Consider the following 23,451-nt stretch of genomic DNA (forward strand, 5'->3'; position numbering starts at 1 on the left):
TCTCACGGGGATGTTTGTGCGCCTAGGTGGATCTCTGATTGATTTTTTCTTTGTCTCTATGGATTTTTCCTATTTTGATGGTTTTATAGGATGTGACAATGGCGCCTCCGCCTTCGACTACGCCGACGAGTCGTAGCAGTTCAGTTCATATGGATACACAGCAACAAGCACAACAGCCACCGCAACAGGCACAGCAAGCTGCCGCTACGGACACTCAGGTGAAGGGATTCGCTACAATTGCCGCGGCCAATGTGTCGGGAAACGAGATGCCTGGGTATCCACTTCAACCGGGCCCACAGAGTTTACACAACTCTAACGGATATCCAGGCTATGTGGAAATGGGTCAACAGCAATCGCAGAACCAGTGGCAGTCGTCCGTTACGCAGCAGCAGCAGCAGCAGCAACAACAGCAGCAACAACAGCAGCAACAACAGCAGCAGCAACAACAGCAGCAACAGCTGCAGAGACAGCAGCAGCAGCAACAAGCGGCGAACGAATCAAACCAGCGACACATGTGGTCCGATACAGGCTCGAAGATTGGTAGCGTTAATGGAATTAACTGGAACGACGCCAGTCTGCAGCAACAGCAACAAATGCAGGCTCAACAACAGAATCAGCAACAACTGCAGAATCAGCAGCAGAGCCTGCAGAATAGTATAAAGCAGCAAAACGAACAGAATTTACAAAATCAGCATCAGCAACAAATGCAGAATCAACAAGAGCTACCTCGACCAGCCAGTCATATGAGCTGGGAAAACAGTAGTATAAAAGAGCCACAGACTCCTCAGTCCTGGTCAGACAATACAGAGAATCAACAGCAGCAGCAAAAGTCACAGCAACAGCAACAAGCTCAGAACAGCTGGCCGCAACAAAGTCCGAAGCCTCGCGAGAGTCAAAACTCGAGACTGACACCGTCCGCTCAGCAACAGTCCCAACAGGGCTGGCCTCAGCACTCGCCGAAACTCTCCGAGCATCAGAACTCTCAACAAAACTCAAGAATGACACCGTCCGGACAACACGGTTGGCAACAGAGCAGCCCCGAGATGTCGGGGCAGCAAAATTCCCAACAAAATCCTAGACTGACTCCGTCCGGTCAACAGATGCAGCAGCAGCAGCAGCAGCAGCAACAGCAGCAACAGCAACAACAACAGCAGCAGCAACAGCAGCGACAGCAGCAGCAGCAGCAGCAGCAGCAGCAGCAGCAGCAGCAGCAGCAGCAGCAGCAACAACAACAGCAATGGTCACAACAGACTAAAATCGAACAAAGTCCCAGACTAACTCCCTCTAATCAAATGTCATGGCCGGACACGCCGACTAGTCAACCAAATTGGTCACCCAGTAGTCTGAAGAGCGATAGCAGCCAGCAACAACCTCAGCAATGGCCCGACTCTCAACCGAGTCCTCGAAGAACGCCAGGACATCAGCCCGGGGCCTGGCAGAATCCCAACAATCAGGATACGAAAATGGAAAGTCAAATAAACTGGTCACCAAATTCGGGACCAGAAAGCCAGCCCAGTTGGGGCCAACAGGCGACAAAACAAGAGATGCAGAATTCCGGTGAAAGAATTATGTGGCAACAGCAAACAGCCGAAGCTAGTAAACAGAACGGATATCCTGAGAGCCAGGATGGCCAAGAGAACAACATGTTCTCGCAATCGAATAGAGTCAATTTAAATAGCCGACTCAAGACGATGATACTGAACAAGCAGCAGCAGCAGCAGCAGCAGCAACAACAGCAAATGCAACATCAACAGATGCAACAGCATCAAATGGCTCATCAGGATCAGCAACAGCATCACGTACATCATCAGATATCGCAACAGCAACATCGCAACGGTGGAAACGCGCCGAATGGCGATTTTCCAACGGACGACAGGATACGAGAATCTCATGAAAGTGTAGAGAAGCTACAGGACAAGAGACCGGAGCAATATCTAAATCAGTCTGCCATGATGTCAATGGCGCAAACGAACGAATCCATGACCGGTAATTTTTTATTGCATAGCCACCACCCTCGGGCCAATAGTTTGCCCGGCGGTGGTGGCTTATGGGAATGGACGGGAGGAGGAAACAATCTGAACAACGGTAGCATGCTACCGGAAACCGGTATAAGCGCCATCGAGAATTTCATGAAGTTCGCCGCGGACGATAAGACGATACTCGAGAGAACGTGTGACAAAGAAGAAGAGCAACAACATCAGCAACAGATGCAGCAACAAGAGCAATCCTGGAATGAGGATAAACTCGAGAGCCAGGAGGAACCCAATATCGACGACAAGTCTTTTCAGCAAAGACTTTGCATAGGTCAGGAGGTCGAACGTTCCATCGAGGACAAGAATAAGGCCCTAATCGACTCCCAACAAGACGCGCCGCAACATTCAGAAAAGACACTAGAATCTGAGAAGCCTCTTACGGAAGAAGGCACAAGAGAATTCGCAAAAGATTTCGAAAGTGGCGCAGTTTCCAGTGAACAAACGTATTCCGAAACCACTTCCGCCGCTACGGACGTGGAATCATCGAGGTTTTCGAGTAGTAGAGAAACGGAAGAAGAAGTGAAGTACGACTCTAGCCAAGTGATAAAGCAGGAGAGTGGGGAATACTCGTGCGCCTCGGTACCGGAAGTCACGGAATCCAACGCAGTCCAACCGGAGGACGCACAGATTGGACAGAACACGATAAAGACTGATCCGGAGGAGGAAATTGATCAGGAATCGAGCTACAAGTTCAGGGGCGACGGGGGACCCGCAAAGGTATCCGCGGGGGTCGGTTCTTGGTGCTGTCGTCGAGGTGGCACCGAGCAACCAACCCCAGAGCACCTGCGAGAGGGTTGCTGCCAAGGTTTGCAAACAAGGGACGAGATACTCGCCGAGACCCCCCAGAAACCTAACGTGGACGTCAAGAACGAAGGTCCAAACAGTCCCAGTAACTCAGCATCCACGACTGCGCCTCCCAGCAAGTTGCAAGAACACTTGGAGAAACTGAAGAATAATGTGAGGATCGAAGTGCCCGACTGCAACTGCTTTCCTGCCGACAAATGTGAGTTGCCATTGACTATTCAGCACGACACTAACACTGAGAGAACACACTAACCACGAGAGAGGGCGGAGCCAATCATATGGCGGACCTGGCACACGTCTCAGAGACAAAACGAAACGAGCAATTGGAACGAGGAGAAATAACGAGAGAACGAGTATAGAGCGATGAATTGGACGTACAAGTACTAAGCACGCAATGAGAATAATTTAAAAAAGAAGCAAACAAGATATACATAAAAATTGATAAAAACGGGTGGGTGGGTGGTTGGGGGGAATGCTGATCTCTGAAATTTCCTCAGCTGATCTAATCCGGATCTGATATGATTTGCCTCTGATCTCTTCTGTAAATCGCTTGTCGCGTTGCGTCTTTTTGTGTGCGTGCGTGCATAGTTATATGAGTATGTGTGTGCCTGGCAAAAGTTAAATCGAGTTGATCAACCACAAGGTCCACCCGAGCCTGGCTCGTACTACACTCACCTTGGGGCGGCACCTAGCCTACCCGATCTCAGAAACGACCTTGAGAGACGAACCGGCCTCAAGGGAAATGCGATTCGATTCGAGAAAGTGATCTACACCGGCAAGGAGGGCAAAACTACGCAGGGATGTCCAATGGCCAAATGGGTAAGTACCTCCTCTTCTCCTCTTCTCAATCGACGAGGCTCCGTTTCTCTTCGAAGAAGCTAGCTCCGATTATAACGTTAGACTTTGCTCAGGTGATACGTCGATCCGGTGTCGAGGAGAAGATCCTGACTGTGGTGAAGCATCGTCAGGGGCACAAGTGCGCCACCGCCTGGATCGTCGTCGCCATGGTCGCCTGGGAAGGTGTGCCAACTCACGAAGCTGATCGAATCTACTCCCTGCTCAGCCACAAACTCAATAGGTTCGGTTTACCGACCACTAGGAGATGTGGGACCAACGAGCCCAGGACCTGTGCCTGTCAAGGGCTAGATCCTGACTCCTGCGGAGCCAGCTTCTCCTTTGGGTGTTCCTGGTCCATGTACTACAACGGATGCAAGTACGCGAGGAGCAAGACAGTCAGGAAGTTTCGACTGTCTGTCAGATCAGAGGTGAGAATCCTAAAAGTTTGACGAGACGGAAAAACACGAGAGTGATTTTTAATCGAGTTGGAGGATGTACGAAATTGGTCAAAGGTTCCTGCCTTTTATAGGAACAGGAAGTGGAAGAGAGGATGCATGTCCTCGCGACCCTACTGTCCCCTCTGTATCTCAGCCTCGCACCGGAAGCTTTCAATAATCAAACGCAATTCGAACGGGAAGCCAGCGAGTGTCGCTTGGGATTCAAACCTGGAAGACCATTCTCTGGCGTGACAGCCTGCATCGATTTCTGTGCACATTCGCACAGAGATCTGCATAACATGAATAATGGCTGCACTGTGGTAAGTGGTCCTTTCGAGTCGCGAATGACAAGTTGAGGTGTCACATCGAAGAAAGTTTGGAATTTCACTGAAGATATTTCCATCGATCTGTTGCCAGGTGGTGAGTCTGACAAAACATCGAACCATGACTAAACCGGAAGATGAACAACTGCACGTACTTCCGCTTTACGTGATGGACGACACCGACGAGCTTGGATCTAAAGAGGGACAGCAAGAAAAAGTGAAATCCGGTGCCCTTGAGGTCCTCACAAAGTGAGTTTCATTCGCATAATTCGTTATGAAAATTCCGATGCCTATATCTTATGATCGATTTTACATATTCTTAGATATCCGTGCGAAGTCAGAGTTCGTTCTGTGCCGCTTCAACCCTGTAGAAGACATGGCAAGAAGAGGAAGGAAGACGAGCCGGATACAGCGAGCAACAAAAAAGAGACGGGCAAGAATTCTGAGAAATCGATAGAACGTTCAAGGACACCAGGTCATCAGGATCCTTCAAGGACTCCAGCACGAGAATCACAACTGTCTCTAGAAATGGCTTCCATGTTCGAAGGAATGGACGCACAGCTGCAAAGCTCCCAAGTCTCATCCACGGTGCTGGATAGTCCTGTATCCATGTACCAGGGCTGGGGTTATCAGGGTGAACAACAATGGGGTAGGAGTGGCTGGCTAACCGATCAGAGAAAGAACAACTGGCTCAATCCTTGGAACGAGTATCCTTTCGGCGGATTGGAAAGAGACATCAAGGTGGATCCCGACAGCACAAGTCTGGATGATACCAGGCCAAGAAGTACCATGTCCCAAGAAGACCATCATAGACCAGGATCTCGTAATTTACCAAATTCGACAGTGGAATCGCCCAGAGGAGGTTACGTGCATTCGCCAAGGGGACATCCGGTATCGCCACGAAGTTCCTATCCTAATACCCACGCAGAAGGTTACTCGGTCTCTCCTAGAAGATGCCCTTCGACTCCTCACGATCAACGAATCATCTCGCCCAGAAGTTCCGGGTACCCTGCCCCTCCCGCTGAAACTGGCTACAATCTACCTTCACCTTCTCCAAGAAACTATCAAAACGTCATGGACAACAGACAATCTAACGTCTCCCCGAGGGTCGGCTATCTTCATCCGTCTCCTCATATCGATCCCATGCAGAGGAACGTGTCTCCAAGAGTTGGCCAACAGACGTCACAGACTTCCGGTGACATTTCCTTCAGGAATCAGTCACCCGCGATGGCGCAGTACCGTGCTCTTGCACAAAACAGTATGGACGGGCAGAAGTTATCATCTTCCAGAATGCAACAGGAACAAATGCAACAGAGATACAATCAGAATTGCATGGAGTCTCAGAACGCGGCGCGACTGGCTTCGCCAAGGAGTCAGATGGAGCAGGGATTTCCGGCTAGAATGCAATACCAGTATCCGGCTCAGCAAACGACTCACCCATCGAGAACTCCAGGATATCCAAATCAGAACGCGGAATCGAATCCTTCCGATTTATTTTCTAGTCTTTCTGGAATACCGGCATCCTGCATGGATGCCAGTGGACACAGGACGTATGGTGCTACTAATCCTGAATTCATGATGCACGGTTCGTTACACTTAGCACTGGTGGATCAGCACTTTAGTCAACAAAACGATACTCAGGGACTGATGGGAGCGTCCGATCCGAAGAGGTGCGTCAATCCTTGCGTCAATCCTTGCGTCAAGCCGGGATTGCAGCGGCAGGATTTCAAAACGCCTGGAGCGAACAGTCACTACCCGCCAACGTCCGTCGATCAGACAAGGTCCAATTACGGAACTGGCTGGAACGCCTTGAACTGGAATTCTGAACCATCCAGAGCTACCGGCCAGCCCAATCTGCACGACGGACAACAAATCCAACCAGACGGGATGCATCAGCACAGCGAACAACAGAGACACCAGTCGTGGACAGATCGAATTCCTGTTCCAGAGCAAACGAAACATTGCTGGGAGGCAGCACCCTCGGAACCTTCACCCTTCCGTGTGCCCAAAGGAAGGCCACCCTCGAGAACGGCGCCTAATCCAAATCCCCCAGAATCAAACACCTTTCAAAATTCCTTTGCAAAAACCTTCTTGAAGCCGCAAGAACCAGTCAGGAACACCAGCAACTTCAACGACAATCTATCATCCAGCAATACAAAGAGTGCTTGCGTCGGGAATCAGGCTCAGCAGAAGAGAAGCGACTGGCCCGAAGAGAAGTTACGGGAGGGCTTCCAGGATATCAGGCAGGAAGTACCCAATTCTAATCCGAGCTGTCTCGCGTGGGCCGAGGAGATGAAGCAGGTGCAGGATTTCCACGCAATGTCCGGCCTGGGACATCGCACCTTCCCGCAGTACGGCTATCCAACCTATCCAGTCTTCGATAAGCCTTATCCAAATACATGGGACGGCTACAATTACCACCAACCGTACCATCAGGCAGCAGATTATCCTCATCAATTCTATCAGCAGCCAAAGAGGGAGTCCTGCTTCCACTCCCCGCAATATCCCTACCAAGGAGTGACAAGTTATCAGGGCCTGAACCCAGGATGGGCCCGCTGGGAGACTCCTCGCTGGGACCTGTACGCACCGCCGTCTTACTTCCCGGTTCTGCCGGAGCCACCGCCGAAGGCTGAACCCCTCGGCGAGGTCACGGACTTCTCCGATAACGAAGAGTGCTTCAAGGATCCCCAAATGGGTGGCGTGGCCATCGCACTGGGGCACGGCAGCGTTCTCTTCGAGTGCGCGAAGCACGAAATGCACGCAACGACTGCCCTGAAGAAGCCGAACCGACTGACTCCGACGAGAATCAGTCTGGTTTTCTACCAGCATCGAAATCTGAACAGACCGCGACACGGCTGGGACGAATGGGAGGAGAAGATGAGGCTGCGCAAGCTGGGAGTGACGTCGACGACGACGTCACAGTCGACACCCACAACGCCAACGAGTCCTGGTGCAGCCGGAAGCGAGAAGCTTCTTCAGCTGCCGCAGCCCCCGAGTCTACCCATTGTGCCGAATTCACAGTTCATGATGAGGTCGCCCACCTACACGACCATGACCTGGACGACTCTCTTCCCGATGCATCCTTGCATGATCACTGGACCGTATCAGGAGGGAGGAGCCATCGGATGAGAAATTCCCCAAGGAAGGTACAGTGCTCCAGTGACCAAGCGATGACTGCGAATCCCAGTCAGTCCTTCCCCGGAATGAGATCAAGGGGGCAGTAGAGATCGAGGGCTAGCTGATAGGGATCCGATCGATTTGACTAAGAGAGTCCTTTAGACGAGGCGAGCAAAGTTCGAGATTCATCCTGAATCCCCAGGAACCCCGAAAACTCCGAGACTCCCGAGATGTTTCCTTTGGCCATCATGACGTCCTGATAAGATTGCGACACAAGCGACACAAGCGACACAAGCGGAGAGAGTTAAGATTCAAGGCGAAAGGAGGAGACGAGAAATTCTAAGAACGACATACGAGCGCGATGAGATCCCGAGCGTTCCGCGTACACAGACCAAAAGACAAAAATCACGATGATCTTTAGATGTACCTATACATAGTAATACTAACAAAGCAAAAAATTGCACTGCCATTTTTCTATTCCATGTTTTGCGCGAAAAAATAAGAAAAGAATGTGAGAGAGAGAGAGAGAGAGAGAGAGAGAGAGAGAGAGAGAGAGAGAGAGTGAGAGAGCTGAATAAAGAATGACGATATCTCGAGATACGTGTAAATCCCCACTTTTCGGGGCTTCCCTTTTTATACGGAATCTTTTGTTAGGCCACGGTAAGATGTTACGCGCGCAGGAGACCGGCCGGCCTGCCCGACGCCGGGGGTTACGGATTATTAATTTAAATTGAAAAGGACGCATCGTGATGTCGTGCCAGTGTGTACTCGCCCGATTCTGACATTCTGACAGTGCGTAGAGCGAGACGCCTTCACGATGTTTCAACAATTGACAACCGACGACCAAAGGTCCAGCTGTATGAAGCAGCTGGACCAGTCACACTTGGAGTGGAGCCAGGAGGAAAGTACGAACGATCTGAGATACGCGAGAAAGGGTTTAAAGGGCTCGGGAAGGGGAGAGAGAGAGAGAGAGAGAGAAGAGTACCGAGGCTATTCTCGTGGTACGGATGCTGTAGCATCAGGCTACGTCTTACCGTGCAAAGACTTTGATACAATAGATTTTAAAAGTACGCAAAGTACATTTCAAGTAATAACGTAAAGCGTAAAAGTTTCGTGTTGGTAGCACTGTAATCTTATTAGCTAGTCCATGCCGACAGTCGACGCATAAACAAAAGATGAGGAGACACTTACGGACACAGGATACCTTCAGTCGCATCGGGAAGACAAGGCATTCTCGCATTGCCGTAACGTAACCTGTAATAACACACAGGATGAGACACACATTTAAAAATAGCTCGTATTATGGATTTTCGCACGTATGCACGTAGGGATTCTAGTTACTGGACCCGAAAGACTCTGAAACACTTTTATTCTCAGTACGTTTCATATTCTAGCTCGCGTCTTTACGTATCACTGGTTTTCACGATCGCTTCGTATCAGCCCAGTTGCACAATAAGTCGATTACACGCCTACACCGTACACACGCGTATCACACGTGCTACTTTCAGAAAGATTCAATCGCGGGTAGAAGGAGAAACAAAAAACATAAGAAAAACCCAAAAATGATCTCAACTTTATTAATTACGGTTTTTAAAAAAAATATCCTTATACTTTTTAGCCTTTGTACATTGTGCTTCTTATTCTTCGTATTTATTTGTATGCACACACATTTTTGCACTAACTGTCGTTGTATCTAAAATATGCTTAACACACGAAATACTAACCACTCGCTACGAGGCGACTGAGTACAAAGCATTTTTCCTAACAATCATCACAGCAAGACGAAGGAGAGTGAAAGAGAGAGCGAGCGAGAGAGAGAAAGCGCGAAATAGAGTGACTGAGCGCGAGAGTGAAAACGGCGAGAAGCATTTTTCCCCCCTTGTGTCCCTTTCGAGTGTGGCTTTGTCGATTTTTCAGTTTTAGAAAAAAAAAAGAAAAACAAATTTCGCTCCACTTTCCCTCTGGCGAGTGTAATCGCATTAGCGAGTCTTGCAATTTCCAAGAGTCGCACGCAAAGTGCATATGGGAATTGCAATGCCGGAAATATACTATGTACAATTGTACATATGTGCGTCGGGACGGAGCCACACTTGCGGGCGAGGAATCGGGAAGAAGGAAATGCCGGGGCTCCAAATGAATTCGTATGTTTTCTAGCACCGAACAAAATAAAAGTAAAATTAAAGAAAAACACACGAGAGCCGAATTCCCCGCGTAAGGAATATTATATTTATATGAATTTTTGGAAAATGTTTCTTTGGACTTTTCTTGTTCTTTCGTTGTACATATTAGGTGACTTTTCCTACTTTTATAGGAGGTTCTATATATATATATTATCTTCGTTTTTATTCTCCGTCTCCTTTCGTTTAATCGTGTATCCCTCTAGTGCTATAGTAGTATCTGATCAATTTCATCCTAGAAGGTAAAGAGGATCGGTCATGATTACTCAAACAATTATTACGACGATAATGACGTTTATGATAAGGACAATGCGTGTCTAGGATCGGTTAGCTGAAATTCAAACTATTTATTTATTCTATCGTCAATGTTCTCGCGGTCCTATAGGGAAATTTAGTATCATTTTTTTATGATGATTTTTTCTTCATCGATCTTTACATTTAGCATATTATGATCATTAGAGATTTTTTTAGTGACGATCGATTATACAATTGTTTATCGTCACATTGGAAAAAGCGCGGGGTCGAGGTTTACGGGAAAGAAAATTAACAAGGGATCATGAAGTTCCGTAGGATTTTACGAGACGCGAGGGGCGCCCTCTGGAAAATCCGAAAATGTCACAACCACTTTCCTGCTATTCAATTTCATTCGTTCGTTCGTTCATTAATTCAGTCATCTAGCGATCGATTAGTCCATCACCTCATTCGTACCATTTTCCTATTTTCCCACCCCGGAGTATTATAAGAATCATTAATATATTATCATTCATTATTATGGCATATAATAATTAGTAATATAAAATAATTTAACGGATTATTTATGAATTAAGTTTGACAAAGTGTTATTGTATTACTACTACTATACTACTACTACTACTACTACTACTACTACTACTACTACTACTACTACTACTATGCTACTATGCTACTATGCTACTACTACTATTCTATTACGATTAGCGGACTACTACATAGCACACACAGAAACACAGACACAAGTACACAAACACAGAGTGGCCATCGCATTCTATAATTCGAACCTTTGAGCTACTTGAAGATTTTCGAAAAATTTGGAATTTTCGATGTCTTTCATTTTACACTGTCGAACGCGTAAAAACAGATAGAAAGATATTTCCGATAATAATACTCGAGACTTTTTAATTCGTCTTAATCTTCCATTTCTGGAAAAAAAATAATTTTTTTTAAAAATAAAAACTAGACATCGCGGAGTAATACAGACGATAGTTTGGATTATCATCCGGTTTTAGCGGAGAGCATCGAAAACTCTCAATTTCCAATATCCCGATATATCCCAATAAAAGTCCTATCCAAAAAAATACAAATAGTACGTATGATAAAAATATACGAGGGAACTACGTAAATGTGTAGGTATATGCTCACACGGAAACAAACAGTACAACTCTTCTCATCCGCGAATCCCCGATTTTTCGAAGATTCGACTTTTTTTTCCAAACTCCTTATCTATCGCGTTTCCCTTTATAGATTCCCATGCGTAGCTCGTTTAGCCTTCCTTTAGGGCGATAGCCTTTGTTCTTGTTTTGCATTTCGATTTGTTGACTTTCTTATGTCTGTTTTTTTTTTTTTTTTTGTGGAAATATTTGATTGGGATCGTCGTAGACCGTTAGCACGGGGTCCGAAATATGTTTTTTGTCTCTTTTGGCACGTGCTATTCGTTTAGCCCGGTTCTTATTGTTTCCGATATTCAGCCATCTTGTTCGGTACGTTAGCCGTGATTTTGCGAATGAAAATTTGTCTTCGTCAAAAGATCCGCTCGGCTCCGACAATATGTTCGTTTCTCGAAATGATAATACGTATCAGCCGCACATACTTCCACACACGTGCTGCAGGACAAACCTCAGTGAGGGGTTTTTACGATTTTTTATAAACAGAGAAATGCGAAAAGCATAAAGGAAACTCGAGAGAAATCAACGCGACGATGCCAAAATAGTGTTAAAGCTAATAATTAGAAAGTAAATATACTTGTAATAACTATAACGAAACTATCAAAGCTAAAGTATGTAAGGATGAGAATCATTTTTAAAAGTAATACTATTATTAAAGAGATAATGAGAGACCGAAAGAAAGATGAAGAAAAAAAAAAACTAAAAAGTTATGATTGAATAAAAAGCGAACGAGTAAAGAAAAGTTGAAAAATGTATTTTTTCTTCCAATGCCAAAAAGATGCCATTTTGTTTTGTACGAAAAAACCGATAAAAAGCAAGAAAAAAAATGGGAAAAAAAAGATCACGTAGTTTGTAGCGAACGTATGTAAGTGTAAAATGAAAAAAAAAAAATTTCGATGTGTATGTCTCGTGAAATAAAAAATTGTCCGCCTTATGAAGATGCAAAATACAATTTAGGGGAGGAAGTGAAACAAAAGGGAAAACAAAAGTCGAATGGAAGTAATTACAAACAATAGATATTTGTAGTTTGCAGTAACAGAGTTTTCGAGGTAAACGATATATTGCAGTGCCCAAGATCTTAGCCGAGATGCAGAAATTGCGAGGAACCGAATTCGATGGACGCGAAAAATTCGAAAAAGAAGGACCCCGGCTCCCTTGTTCACGCACATTCGCAAGAAAAAGAAAACATCAGTCGTCCTCGCTATTTCTGCAACTTGGAGCAGATGTCCCTCGACAGCCGCATAGGGCATACGCATGTAACGATGTAACGTTAGACATATAGCGACTACATATGTGTACATATATTTTTGGACAAATCGTGAACAAAATAAAAATTGAAGTATCAGCGCAGTTACGAAAAGGACGTTACGCAACGTTCTGCGGCTTCGTGTCCGAGTGGCGTACCGATCCGATCTAAGATAAAGAGGAAGAAAAAAGAGAGAGTGAGAGAGAGAGAGACAGAGAGAGAGAGAGTAGACAAGACAATCCCAACGAGGGAGAAAATACAATAATGTGTAATATCGAAATAAAAAGAAAGAATAAAGATAAACGATCGCAGATCGGATCGGTATCGACTGAGTGGGTTACGTTTGAGATAAATAATTTCTATAAATCAGCCATTTTGCCCTCTATAAATTCGCCACGCGTTGAACTAGATGTATTTACGACTATTTATTTATACGGAATAAGCGAATGGAAAATCTAATATATTGAGGATGACGTAGAGGGACATAAGCTATATAACGAGTAAGTTTTTAATATATTTCTAAAAATGTTTCTTTTCCCGCCGTTCGCAAATCCGCTGACGGATTGAGACGTCGCGCGATAAATATGCGGATGAAATAATGAAGCAATTGAAAGAAAGACTCACTTCGAAGATAAAGATATTTAAATTAACTAAATTATTACGCCCTGACGTTGGTAAGCTGACAGTGAGCGAGAAGGGAAAAAAAGATAAAAGAAGAATATTTCTAATTTTTTGTCCTCCCAAAACTGTTCAAAGGGCAGAGGAGTAAAAAAAGACGTGGTTGAGCGATGAACACGTTTAGGATGCTTAGGGTATGTTTAGTGAGTAAAGAACGTAAGTAATAACTAAGTAATTATTATTAATTATTATCGACATAAGTACAGTTAGACAAGAATACCCATAAGCCAGATGTAATTGTCCTTTGTGAATATACATAAGAGAGAAATGAAAAATACAAGAAACTTTTATGAATAATTCAGTCTGTCGATTATTGCGCTATACCAGACCCTTTATTCGCAATCGTTAAATAATCCGTGCCACTTTCAGTGTGGAGGATGCAGTAGACAAAACAACGAACCCTGTGAAACAAACAAAAAGTCCGCAGGGCTTACCTGTCGTTCGAACTGTCGTAAAATCGTTGTCTTAAGCCTCGCCATTAAATACTAACCACTAAACTTTATTGCTCTCTCCTGCACTTTAAAAAATGTTCAGGGGCCAAAAGCAACAAACGAATAATTTAAAATTACTGCATTCCGAATACCTACCGAAATAACTGCAAATGAACACGTCGTCAACTATTACGCACGAGTCAACCGAGCAATCTATTGCTTTACGATTTCACAAACAAATATAGACATACATTTTCTAGTGCACTGACACGTGTAAATAATAAATATTTCAATTAATTGAACATTTCAGCACAAAAACAAATAAATTTTAAAGCACTATGCGATTGAAAAACGACACGAGTATTCCCGATACAGTCGTGCGAGTTCGGCTGAAGTCGGGTGGCTTCGGGCCGACATGACAGTTCCTCTTTAGTTCCCGGGAATCCTTCGGCGGGACGAGACGGTCGTCTTTTCGGAATAAATAAAAAAGTAGTGTGCGTACGTGTAGAGTTGCGTGAAGTGAAATACGTTATTCTACATTCTAAACATCCATGCTGTCATCGTGGTGGCGACTTGCAGCAACAGTTGCAGTTGCAGAGGGAAACGAAGTTGCGGATGCATCGTCCGGTAAGTTTTCTTGTATTTGAATAGCTTTAGAAAGAGTGGGAGAGCGAGCGAGTGCAGCGAGTGTAAGAGGATCCCAGATAAATATGGCGATTAAAAGCGATCAGAGCGCGCCATACGTGACCGGCGCGAAAACACGAACAAAGCATGAACGGTGAAAGTCCTCTCGAGCAAAGAGCACGCGGAGAATGTGGCGTCTCGGATGAGAATTTTTCCAGAAGATTATTGTATCTATTGGCCATTGCGATGCCGAGGGTCAATAAACAATGATGAGAAGGATGATCTCATGGCAGATAGTAAATACTTGTTGGCAGGGACGATAGGATTAACCTCTACTGGAGTGAGCAGTCGAGTATTAAAGCAGTAGATAGGTTCATGGATCATGCAGCATTAGTGGCTAATCGTGAATTCGACTCGTTAGGCATTGGGGCTCTCGGCCAGAATTCCCTGTAAGCGATAAATAATGGATGCCAAGCGTACAGGGAGGGTTCCGTGCAATAGCTGCTGGCCTTGGAGCATGTCGGGTGCTTTTTACTTGGTGCTCGTGAGCTTCTCTTTTCTCAGCGAGAGAGAGAGTGTACGTACGTGCTCCAAATGATGTGAGCATGTATCAAGTATTATTATAGCTATGGGTGTATACACTCTCTGTGGTAATCCTTAGAGCAACTCTTGACATATGGCTGTGTCTGCCTATCCCATTAGGCACTGACAATAAGGTATTCCTTCGATTTCCACGATAACGCCTTGCAGCGTTATCAATTGGTCTCCTGACTGGACGGTCACATTCATACGTCCTTTTTCCTCGGTATTATTGTATGAGTCGTACGTCCGAACGGCTGAGCGGTTGACGAGTGCCACCAACTAATTGGATATTTGGTACTGACTCTCCTATCGCGTAGCAACAAAAGAAGGAAGGTACAGCACGAGCTTATCTCCTCGTACGTATCTTCATTGTATAACGTACAATTACGACTAATTACCAATTACATAAATCACCGGAGCGCGATCAAAGCCTGCGTGCCTCCAGGCTTCGAGAAGTCGAACGTTCTCGGCGACTCTGCTCTTCTCCGCGATTCCTTTTTTCTTTTTGAATCTCCTGAACGAGTTTCTCACATATTATCCAGGTTTGGCAGGTTCCCTCCTGCTTCGTTGCATCCATTACTCGTTCTGCGGCATCTTTAGGAAAATTGAACTTTCGTTGCGGTCGTGTGAAAGTAGTGGGATATCGGTAACACGCGCATATGCGGTACCTTGAGGTTCTGTTCCTGTCAATTTATTTTCTGCTCCATATCATCGAGCACGTGCATTGCTCTCGTTGCAATGGCCTCAAGGTTATCGGATATCTACTGGCTACTGACGCTCGGATTCCCATTACTAAGAAAAGATTGCCCATTTCGTTCTCGAGGACGGTCCCCAGGCCCTGTTCAGTGGCTCCTTAGCGCCAGTCGGACTAGCATACGTAATGGAAAGATCGAGGAAAGACTAGTCCTGCTCGGTGAGGAAGCAACCTGGTGAAAGAGTACGTGGACGACGTGTAGTATACTGTAAGGAGGAGGTGCGGAATGCAGTCCTCGTGTCCTCCTGTCCTCCGCACCGCTCGAGTCGCGGGTCCTGCAGGTTCACTCCCACTCGAAGTAAATTGCTCCACGGAGCAGGTAGACCATCAGAATTAAGGAGACTCCTCTCACCCTCTTCATCTTTGACTCTTCGTCCTCGTCCTCTTCGTTCCGAAGGCCCATCCGGCGGCTCGGGACTCTTTCAAAAGCCAAAAGCCTTCCCACTCAAGAAGGATTCGACACGGGTTCGCTTCGCGGCAGGATCCCATCCTCGTCCTTCCGTCCATCCCGCACATCTCTCATCCTCGCCTCCCAGCGCCTTTTTATTCCTCCATCCAAGACTTCTCAGGTTCCATATGGAGACTGAGGTGTCTTCCATAAATATATCTAGACTCGGCCGTGCGCTGCTGGGTTCAGCGTGCGAACTAGAGAGCAGCCGTAGATCACGAGCAGCACGCTGCTATTCCAGCACCTAATGGGTCAGTCGGGCGAATATGTAAAGTAATTCACGGCTGGCTGGCTGCGCTGTCGCGCAGCTGCGACACAAATACCGAATCCACGACGCTTCCTCGTGGAAACGAGCCCAAGGGATGCGGAACGACGACAGGCGGCTGGAGACGGCGCAGCGCTCCGAGCGAACTCCAAATTTATTAGTCACCGTAAAACCAATATTTGTCAAGCTGGTGGGCGTCCCGCTCCATGAATGAAGCTAACGTCGAGACTCCCTGTTTCTTATTTATTTCGAGCGTCTTTCGCGTGGGACGCCAGCGAGACACGAAAATCATTCTTGCTTTGTAGATCCTCGGACCTCGGACTTATTGTATCGGCTACTTGCCATAACTTACACGTGGGAAGGAACTTTTATAAGACCGCAGAAAAACGACACCTTTGCCTCTTCCCGAGGCTCGAGCGCGACTCGCGTGCTGCATTCGTCCAAGGGGGCGTCGAGATTTTGGCGAGGATCGTTTCTTCTTCTTGGAAGCGATACAGTTTCCTGACGGTTTCGAATGGCGCCCACCGTCCTGTAATTAAACGCAGCATACCATGCCTGGTTCTCGGTTCTCCCGGCTCTCGATACGCCCACGCCTCTCCCACGGTCTCTCTCTCTTCTCTCCTTCGTCACTCCTCCTGCCCTTCCTCCTACTCGCCGCTTGTTTGGACACGGCCCTACCAACCTACCAGCATCGGCACACACTCGGCCGCTTGACCGGTGCAACACGGACCGGTCCTAAATCTCGCCCGGGACGTCCAGCGCGAAGGGGAGCACTGTCCCACAAAGAGATTCTGAAAAGCAAGAGCGCCTCGTGGAATTATTCGAAGATTGAATCTTTAAATGGACCAAAGGAGCGAGAACGCAGCGGGCAAGGGAATCGCTCTGAAACAACGCCGAGGCCTAGCAATCGTGTGTTACGCTCCGTCACAGGTTAAATGTCGATTGAGCCATATGCTTTGTGAACAAGTATACAGCGTGGCATACAGCAGTGGCGGACCTACCATAACCGACCGTGGCGTTTACATAGCGCGACATTTACGAGGATTAAGGGCGCTTTACGAGCATCGCAGACCAAATACCAAACGGCAAATACCAAATGCCTAGCGCGGCTCCCGTTATAGAGGGACAGCCACGATTCCACTGTACTGCAGGTATACAGCAGGAGAGACACATCGACTTGGATTCTAGGATAATTTTCAGAGTGGCCAAGATGAGTGGGGCACCGGTTGAGAGACACTGGACCGACCTGTCTTTTGACACAGCATCTCTCCATGGACCTGAATGAACTCGACTGGCACACACTCGAAGGAACACACCGATCGGCAGGTACCCAAGAAGTGCAGCGATAGAAGCCTCGTCGCCATGAGCACCGCGATCTAGCACGATATATCGGGAACGTCCCGAGGCCAGAATTTTCTCACTGTTAGAGTCGCGGGCTAGAAAATTCTCGAGTCGTTACGTCGAGCGATTCGTCACGGTAACCTGGTATGGCCTTTTTTCTCTTTAATCTTTTTTTTTCCATTTTCTTACCTCCCCGATATTCGCAATCTGGACCCCCGAAGCGCTCGAGGCACCCACGACCGTTAACCTATCCCGAACGAGGAAAGAGGAGGGTCGCCTCTGCTCCCCGGACTCTACACTCCGTCTCGCATACCTGATGCCCAACTGCGGCAGACTCTACCGGAGTCTGGGACACTCGGATATTCACCAGGAGGCAGCCTCCTTCTCTGGGGCAGGAATTGGGTCTATAGGTAACGCAGCGTCATCCAAGGGGCCAGGCGGCTCGACTTGGTCGACTTGGCCAACCCGAAGGCAACTGCTATAGTATCCCACGATAACGAAGATCCGTACAATCGAAGACCACAACAGGGCTCGGAGATTCTCGCTGAATCTTCCGCCATTACCTGCCGGCCCTCGACTCTCCTGGACTATGCCGGAATCCATTTTCCTTCGCTCCGCTCTGCTCCGGACGCCCTGACGCCTGTTTCACAGGCGTACAGGCGTCTCTCATCCACCCGTGGGACAGAGTCCCCAGGTGGGCTTGCTCTTGCGTAAGACACTGTCAGATCGGTAAAGTAAATCAGCCTGAAAAAAAGTGGAGGAGATCTAGCCAATAAATTGTGTCTCGTTGTGCGCGGTAACTGCTGGCGCAGTTGGTTAGGTTGGCGCTACTGTAACTTTAGGCCTCTAATGAGAGAGATCAGCTGTTGCTTAGTGCAGTTGGCAACGTTAGCGCTGATTGGTGTGTGCCGTTTGTTCCTGTAGAGGCTCGACTCCTGGTGCGTTCCTGGTACTTCTGGTACTGCTGGTACTCCGCGGCGGACTACATTCGCCGATAGCCCGGCTAAACCCGGGGCTGTACATCAATTCCGAGATTCCCTATCGTGGGCTGTAAATTCCAGTCAGATTTTAATCGACGGACACGAAAGTGCTGCTGCGTTGCGATAGTAAGCAAGGAGCGTGGTAAGGAGGTAAAGAGGCAAAGCCGCGACCAGAGAATGTACCTTGCGCTCTGCTCTGCTCCAACGTGTCTCGAGTGTGTGTCGATACCTGCGGAGTCTCGATTCTGCACGGTGAAATGCACGACTGGACAGATTCTTTTTCTTTCTTCGTTCAGGAAGCGTGGCTACGCCTTTTCCCATGGACCCGTTTTCAGTTTCCATTAATCGAACTTTCCGCTAAAGGCGAGTCGCTCGTGCGTCTCGCCCTTTAACGTCCCTTCCCTCCTAACGAATATCTCGGTTAGGCGCACCGCTGCACCGCTGCACCGTTGCACCGTTGCGTTGGGTGCGTGCGTGCTTGCGTGCGTGGGTACGTGACTGCACATGCATCCCAGGCTACGTGCGTGAACGCCAATCGGTCTCTGGACGAAGTCAGGCACGTTCTTGGTGTCGCATGCACGGCGAACGGCGGACGTCATTTTTTTTCAATTTATTTCCTTACTCCGCGTGAGTTCGACTTTGCTAGGATTTAATGGGCGTCACGAACTCGGGACTCCCCGACGAGAGTTCATTCATTCGTTGCCGAAGGTGCCAACGTCCCATTGGGATTCCAATGCACGTGTGCACTGGAAACGCATCGACATGCATCGGGATCCAGTAACCGTGGCAACAGCCGAGAGTCGCCGTTCTCCACTTGTTTATGCATGGGAGCAGCTTTGCTGGTGCAGGTGCCGTCGCTGTGCAAAGTGCAACGGCGGCATTCCCCTGGAGCACTGGAGGCCCTTAGGGGACGATTGCCGATCGCACAAATCGCACACCCGGATGATCCTCTTCGGGCACACCGCAGGCCTGCCGGACTCGCACCTGCCTCCTATAAACTATTAAGAAATCATTTGATCCTTGCACGTTTCTCAAGTGACCGCTATCCATCGGGTTGACCGATGAATCGCGCCGAACTAGCACGGAAATCGGCATAGCGGATGATCTCGGTGTATAAAAAATATATCTCGGGGGTACCACGGGAACGTTGCCAGATTCTTGATTTCTGATTTCACAGGAAAATAATTATTAGAGTAGAAATCTGAACAGGAGGAAGAAGGACACGTGGAATGCGATAGACACGCATCGTATGTGCCCAGGCGTCTAGGCGTGGAACCACGGCCTCGAGGGAATAACCCGTTAAGATCAATCACCGAATCGATAATGAACCGATCAGTCAATAACCATGAGAAGATCGGACTTACGAGAGGCCACGTCGGCGTCAATAAAAATTGTACCAATCAGGCGGTTTCTCCAGGAGACTTTTTCTCCTTGACTCAGTTCTCCTCCAATTCGACACAGGACTCCGGCTGTCGCTCGATCATCGTGCTGGAAAACGAAGCTTCGAAGGAGGCCGAGTCGCCGGGCGCGTTTTCGCACTCAACTACGAGCTACGATCGGGGATCTAGGATCTAGGATCTAGCAGCAGCAGTTGGTAGGATCCGCGGCTCGCGAGGGAAAGGAGAATCTCGTAAAAAAATGTTGTCGATACGTCGTAGGACGCGGGGCCATGTGCCGTGCGTGGATAGTCGCCTCTGTGGTTCCGCCTCCTGCAGCCCGTTCCCCTTCCTCAGGAGGGACCCAGAGTGCGTTCCACTGCGGGTTTAACGTCCCACGCATGCGAGGGACGCGTGTTTGCGTAGCGCGCGTGTAAATATTTAAAGCAGTCGGACGCATTAGCTTCTCTCTCAAAGGCTACGAAAGTACCAGGAATGGTGCTCGAGTCCGTCGCGACGACAGCATTCGTTTCGTCGAGGTTTCGCTTCCTCGGATCCCGAAGGATCTTGTATCCCGATGACCGAAGGACGCTCCAAGTGCGTCGCGACGGTGGAGGCTTAAGGATTTTTACAGGATCCTGACGTCACCGGCGCGCTGAGTTCATCAGAGTTGCCGACGCCTCGAGGACGAAGCCTCCACTTGAGTACGAAGCATGTTTCTCCATTAGGCCGGAGGCCAAATTTCGGATTCTCTCACGGCTCCCAGAGGTCCAGATGAACTCGTCGAAGGCGAGTCTTCCTTTCGTGGAATTTCGAGCGAGACACAATTCACTGACCCTACTTTATTTTCTTCGTAACGACGAGCATCGTATTCGGCAATAGAGGATAAAATTGGCTGAACAGCGCCGAGTTACGACGTACGTACTTTTCTTGATTTCCCTTTGTGGCGGCGCCGGGTCGAAGGACTTCGTCTCCCTCCTCCTCGAGAGACGCCAGGGAGCATCGTCGGGACACCCCTGGGACTGGCGAAACCAGTTTGCGTCGATGGGTGGTGCGAAGAGGAACGGCCGAAGAAATGTTCCTGCTGCTGGAATTCATTCGAAGGACGTTGCGGCCGCGGATCCTCCGGCGCAGCGAGACGCTCGTTATGCCCTTGCAGAGTTTTAATTCTTTCCAATCGTGTCTCTTTCCCTCCGTCCTTTCGTCCTCCCTTCGTTCCTCCGTCCTTGTCGCTCGGCAAGCCGCGTTTCTATTTTTACACGTCGCGTTCGTTCCCCCAAGATCACGGGATGAGCTCGTATCGAGCTGGAATTTTAATGTTTCCTGCCTGCAGCAGAGATGACGTGTGATAAGAGACCTTCGGTACACAGAGTTTCCCCGACGAAGGAGATCGATGGTCATTCCAAAGAAATATGCTTTGATCGTAGATCCGCCATCTGCCTGCATCTTGGAACGTAAGTGCATCGATGCACTTGCAATCGGCCGCACTGGATGGAATCGAACGGCGAGCAGTTTGGTTCGCGAATCCATTTGCGCCTTTCCATGTAGCCGTGTAGACGCCCCCGCGTCTAGACGGCTCCGCATGGACGCGTCCATCGGGCAACCCACCCTCGCACTGCCGCTTGGAAATTTAACCTCCGTGATTAATATCCAGTCCAGCCTATCAATTTATTAGCGAGATTTATTTCCCGAGAAGCGAAAGGGACGTCTCCTCTCCTCAGGAAACCTTTCCTTCCTTCCTTCCTTCCTTTCCTCCGGCTTTCTTTCCAGCGGCGCCTCTCGACGCTTTTTCCGGAAATCCATCTCCTACGATCCCGCTATGTACGATTGTACGTACTCCCAGCACGCAACGGCTCTCGCGATCACGCAAGCGTTTGCCCCCGCGTGGGCGACTGCGCTGCAACTGCGGCCCATCGACATTGCGGAATGCAACGGAAACGCATAAGCGCTACGGGTCTTTAACGAGGACGCCTCGACATTTTGCAAACATTACCCCACGCGGATGAGACAAACAGGATGAGAAGTAGCTGCAGGCAGGATCCTTGCAGGACGAGAGAGAGAGAGAGAGAGAGACAAGACGCGAGACATGAATGAGTTCGCTCGCTGGGAAACCTGTCGGATCAACGACCCGCATGGCCGACAACCACACAGGCACCTTCCACGCACTCGCACGCACTCGCACGCACTCGCACGCACTCGCACGCACGTGAGTGCCCGTACGCAGAATCGAGAACCAGCTCGTTCCTACGGTCTATCGAAAAAGAATGATTGTCGCTCGAACGAAACGCGCGCCGAGTATGGCTGCCTGTACAGAAGTGGTGTACGAATGAAAACTGAAAGTATAATGGCTGCGTATAAATAGAAAAGCGTGTACATAAATAGCGAAGGATACCTGCGACAGGAAATCCTGGCGCGTAACGCTGCCGCCACGTAATTCACGACGATTCCCACTGCAGCACTTGGAGGGGCAGGGGGGGGTCACTCACGAATGCGTCGATCGAAACGAGCGCGTGCGTCGGGACGTCAGAGGCGTTTCCATGTGCCTGCCGAGTGTTTTTTCGCCTGGATTCTCGAAACGCGCGAGATACGAGCTGGAGATAAGCCGAGCCGCTCGTTTCCCCGGTCGACGCGCGCGCGCCGCGTCGGCTGCACTGAAGATGCGCCCATTCAGTGCACGAAGCCTGCGTGTCGCAGGCTCCGAGGAACTCGGCTGTAATTGCATTGGCAGTGGCACTCGCGATTAGCACTCGGGTCTCTCTTAGCGTTAAGCGACGACACGTCTCGAGCGGAGTCGCTGGGCGAGTCGACCTCTGACCTCGGGGCCCAGGTCACCCCGCGACGTCTCTCCCGTCCTTCGGAAAGTGTCCACACTCGGCGCTTCTTCCGGTTCCCATGGATATATCAGCGATCGCCCTCGGGATTTCTCAAGCGGCGCGCATCCTGTCGCAATCGAAGCGTCCAAGTTCCCGTTGGCCGCGTGTCGTCACCGTCGGCAAGACGACGGGGTCGTAGCCATTTCCCTCGAGTAACGACGACGTATATAGCCTGGCTCTCGGTCCCATCGGACGTGGCGGCGTCCCAGTGCGAAGCCATCGGCCTGGCGACGATCAAGTTACCATTGAGAATGCGTCATAAGGCGAGGAAACACGCGCGAGACGCGTCGCCGTCGATCGGCTCTCGCGAGCCTCCTTAGGATGGGGACCAATGGGGACTTATTAACGAGTCTCCTCGCACGCACCGATACCGCTCGCTCAGGAAGTCCTCGGTCGTTCCACGTTTCCTTATGCTTCCTCGTTCTTCGTTGTTTATGTTCGTTCGACTGGAAGCGCGCGCGCGCAAGAGAGAGAGAGAGAGAGAGAGAGAAATAGGAACTTGAATTTTTTCAAATTTTTTTCCGGAGCAACCAGAATACTCAGAGTGGCGATTTGTTCTCGTATCGAAGCAAATGGATAATGCCGTGTCGCGTAAAGGCGCACGCGTACACGGGCCAATTAAGGCGCATACACAGCATTCCACTCGGATGCAAGTGTGTCGCCGGGTTATATAAGGTTATACCTGGACGGCGTGGCGAGAGGGG

The 23,451-nt window shown here is 48.7% G+C and overlaps 2 protein-coding genes across 12 annotated transcripts in view; both read left to right on the forward strand.

Annotated features, from left to right (window-relative positions):
* LOC107274493 (DNA N6-methyl adenine demethylase) overlaps positions 1–13,370 on the forward strand; it is a 65,643-nt gene extending 52,273 nt beyond the window's left edge. For 10 of the 11 annotated variants that reach the window (XM_025091739.1, XM_015753693.2, XM_025091741.1 and 7 more), the window contains 6 exons: positions 90–3,036; positions 3,481–3,656; positions 3,749–4,102; positions 4,204–4,431; positions 4,529–4,683; positions 4,758–13,370. In XM_025091739.1, coding sequence (XP_024947507.1) covers positions 90–3,036; positions 3,481–3,656; positions 3,749–4,102; positions 4,204–4,431; positions 4,529–4,683; positions 4,758–7,563 — 6,666 coding nt within the window. In that variant the 3' untranslated portion in view covers positions 7,564–13,370. The remainder of the gene's footprint in view (positions 1–89; positions 3,037–3,480; positions 3,657–3,748; positions 4,103–4,203; positions 4,432–4,528; positions 4,684–4,757) is intronic. The other variant, XR_001539462.2, reaches the window with a different exon arrangement.
* A 568-nt stretch (positions 13,371–13,938) lies between these two features.
* The window catches only part of LOC107274495 (storkhead-box protein 2), a 74,283-nt gene continuing 64,770 nt past the window's right edge, over positions 13,939–23,451 (forward strand). The window contains exon 1 of the mRNA XM_015753702.2: positions 13,939–14,131. The gene's annotated coding sequence lies outside the window, so the exon portion shown is untranslated. The remainder of the gene's footprint in view (positions 14,132–23,451) is intronic.

Source organism: Cephus cinctus, unplaced genomic scaffold (assembly GCF_000341935.2).
Source record: "Cephus cinctus unplaced genomic scaffold, Ccin1 Ccin1_scaffold3202, whole genome shotgun sequence".
Classification (NCBI taxonomy): domain Eukaryota; kingdom Metazoa; phylum Arthropoda; class Insecta; order Hymenoptera; family Cephidae; genus Cephus; species Cephus cinctus.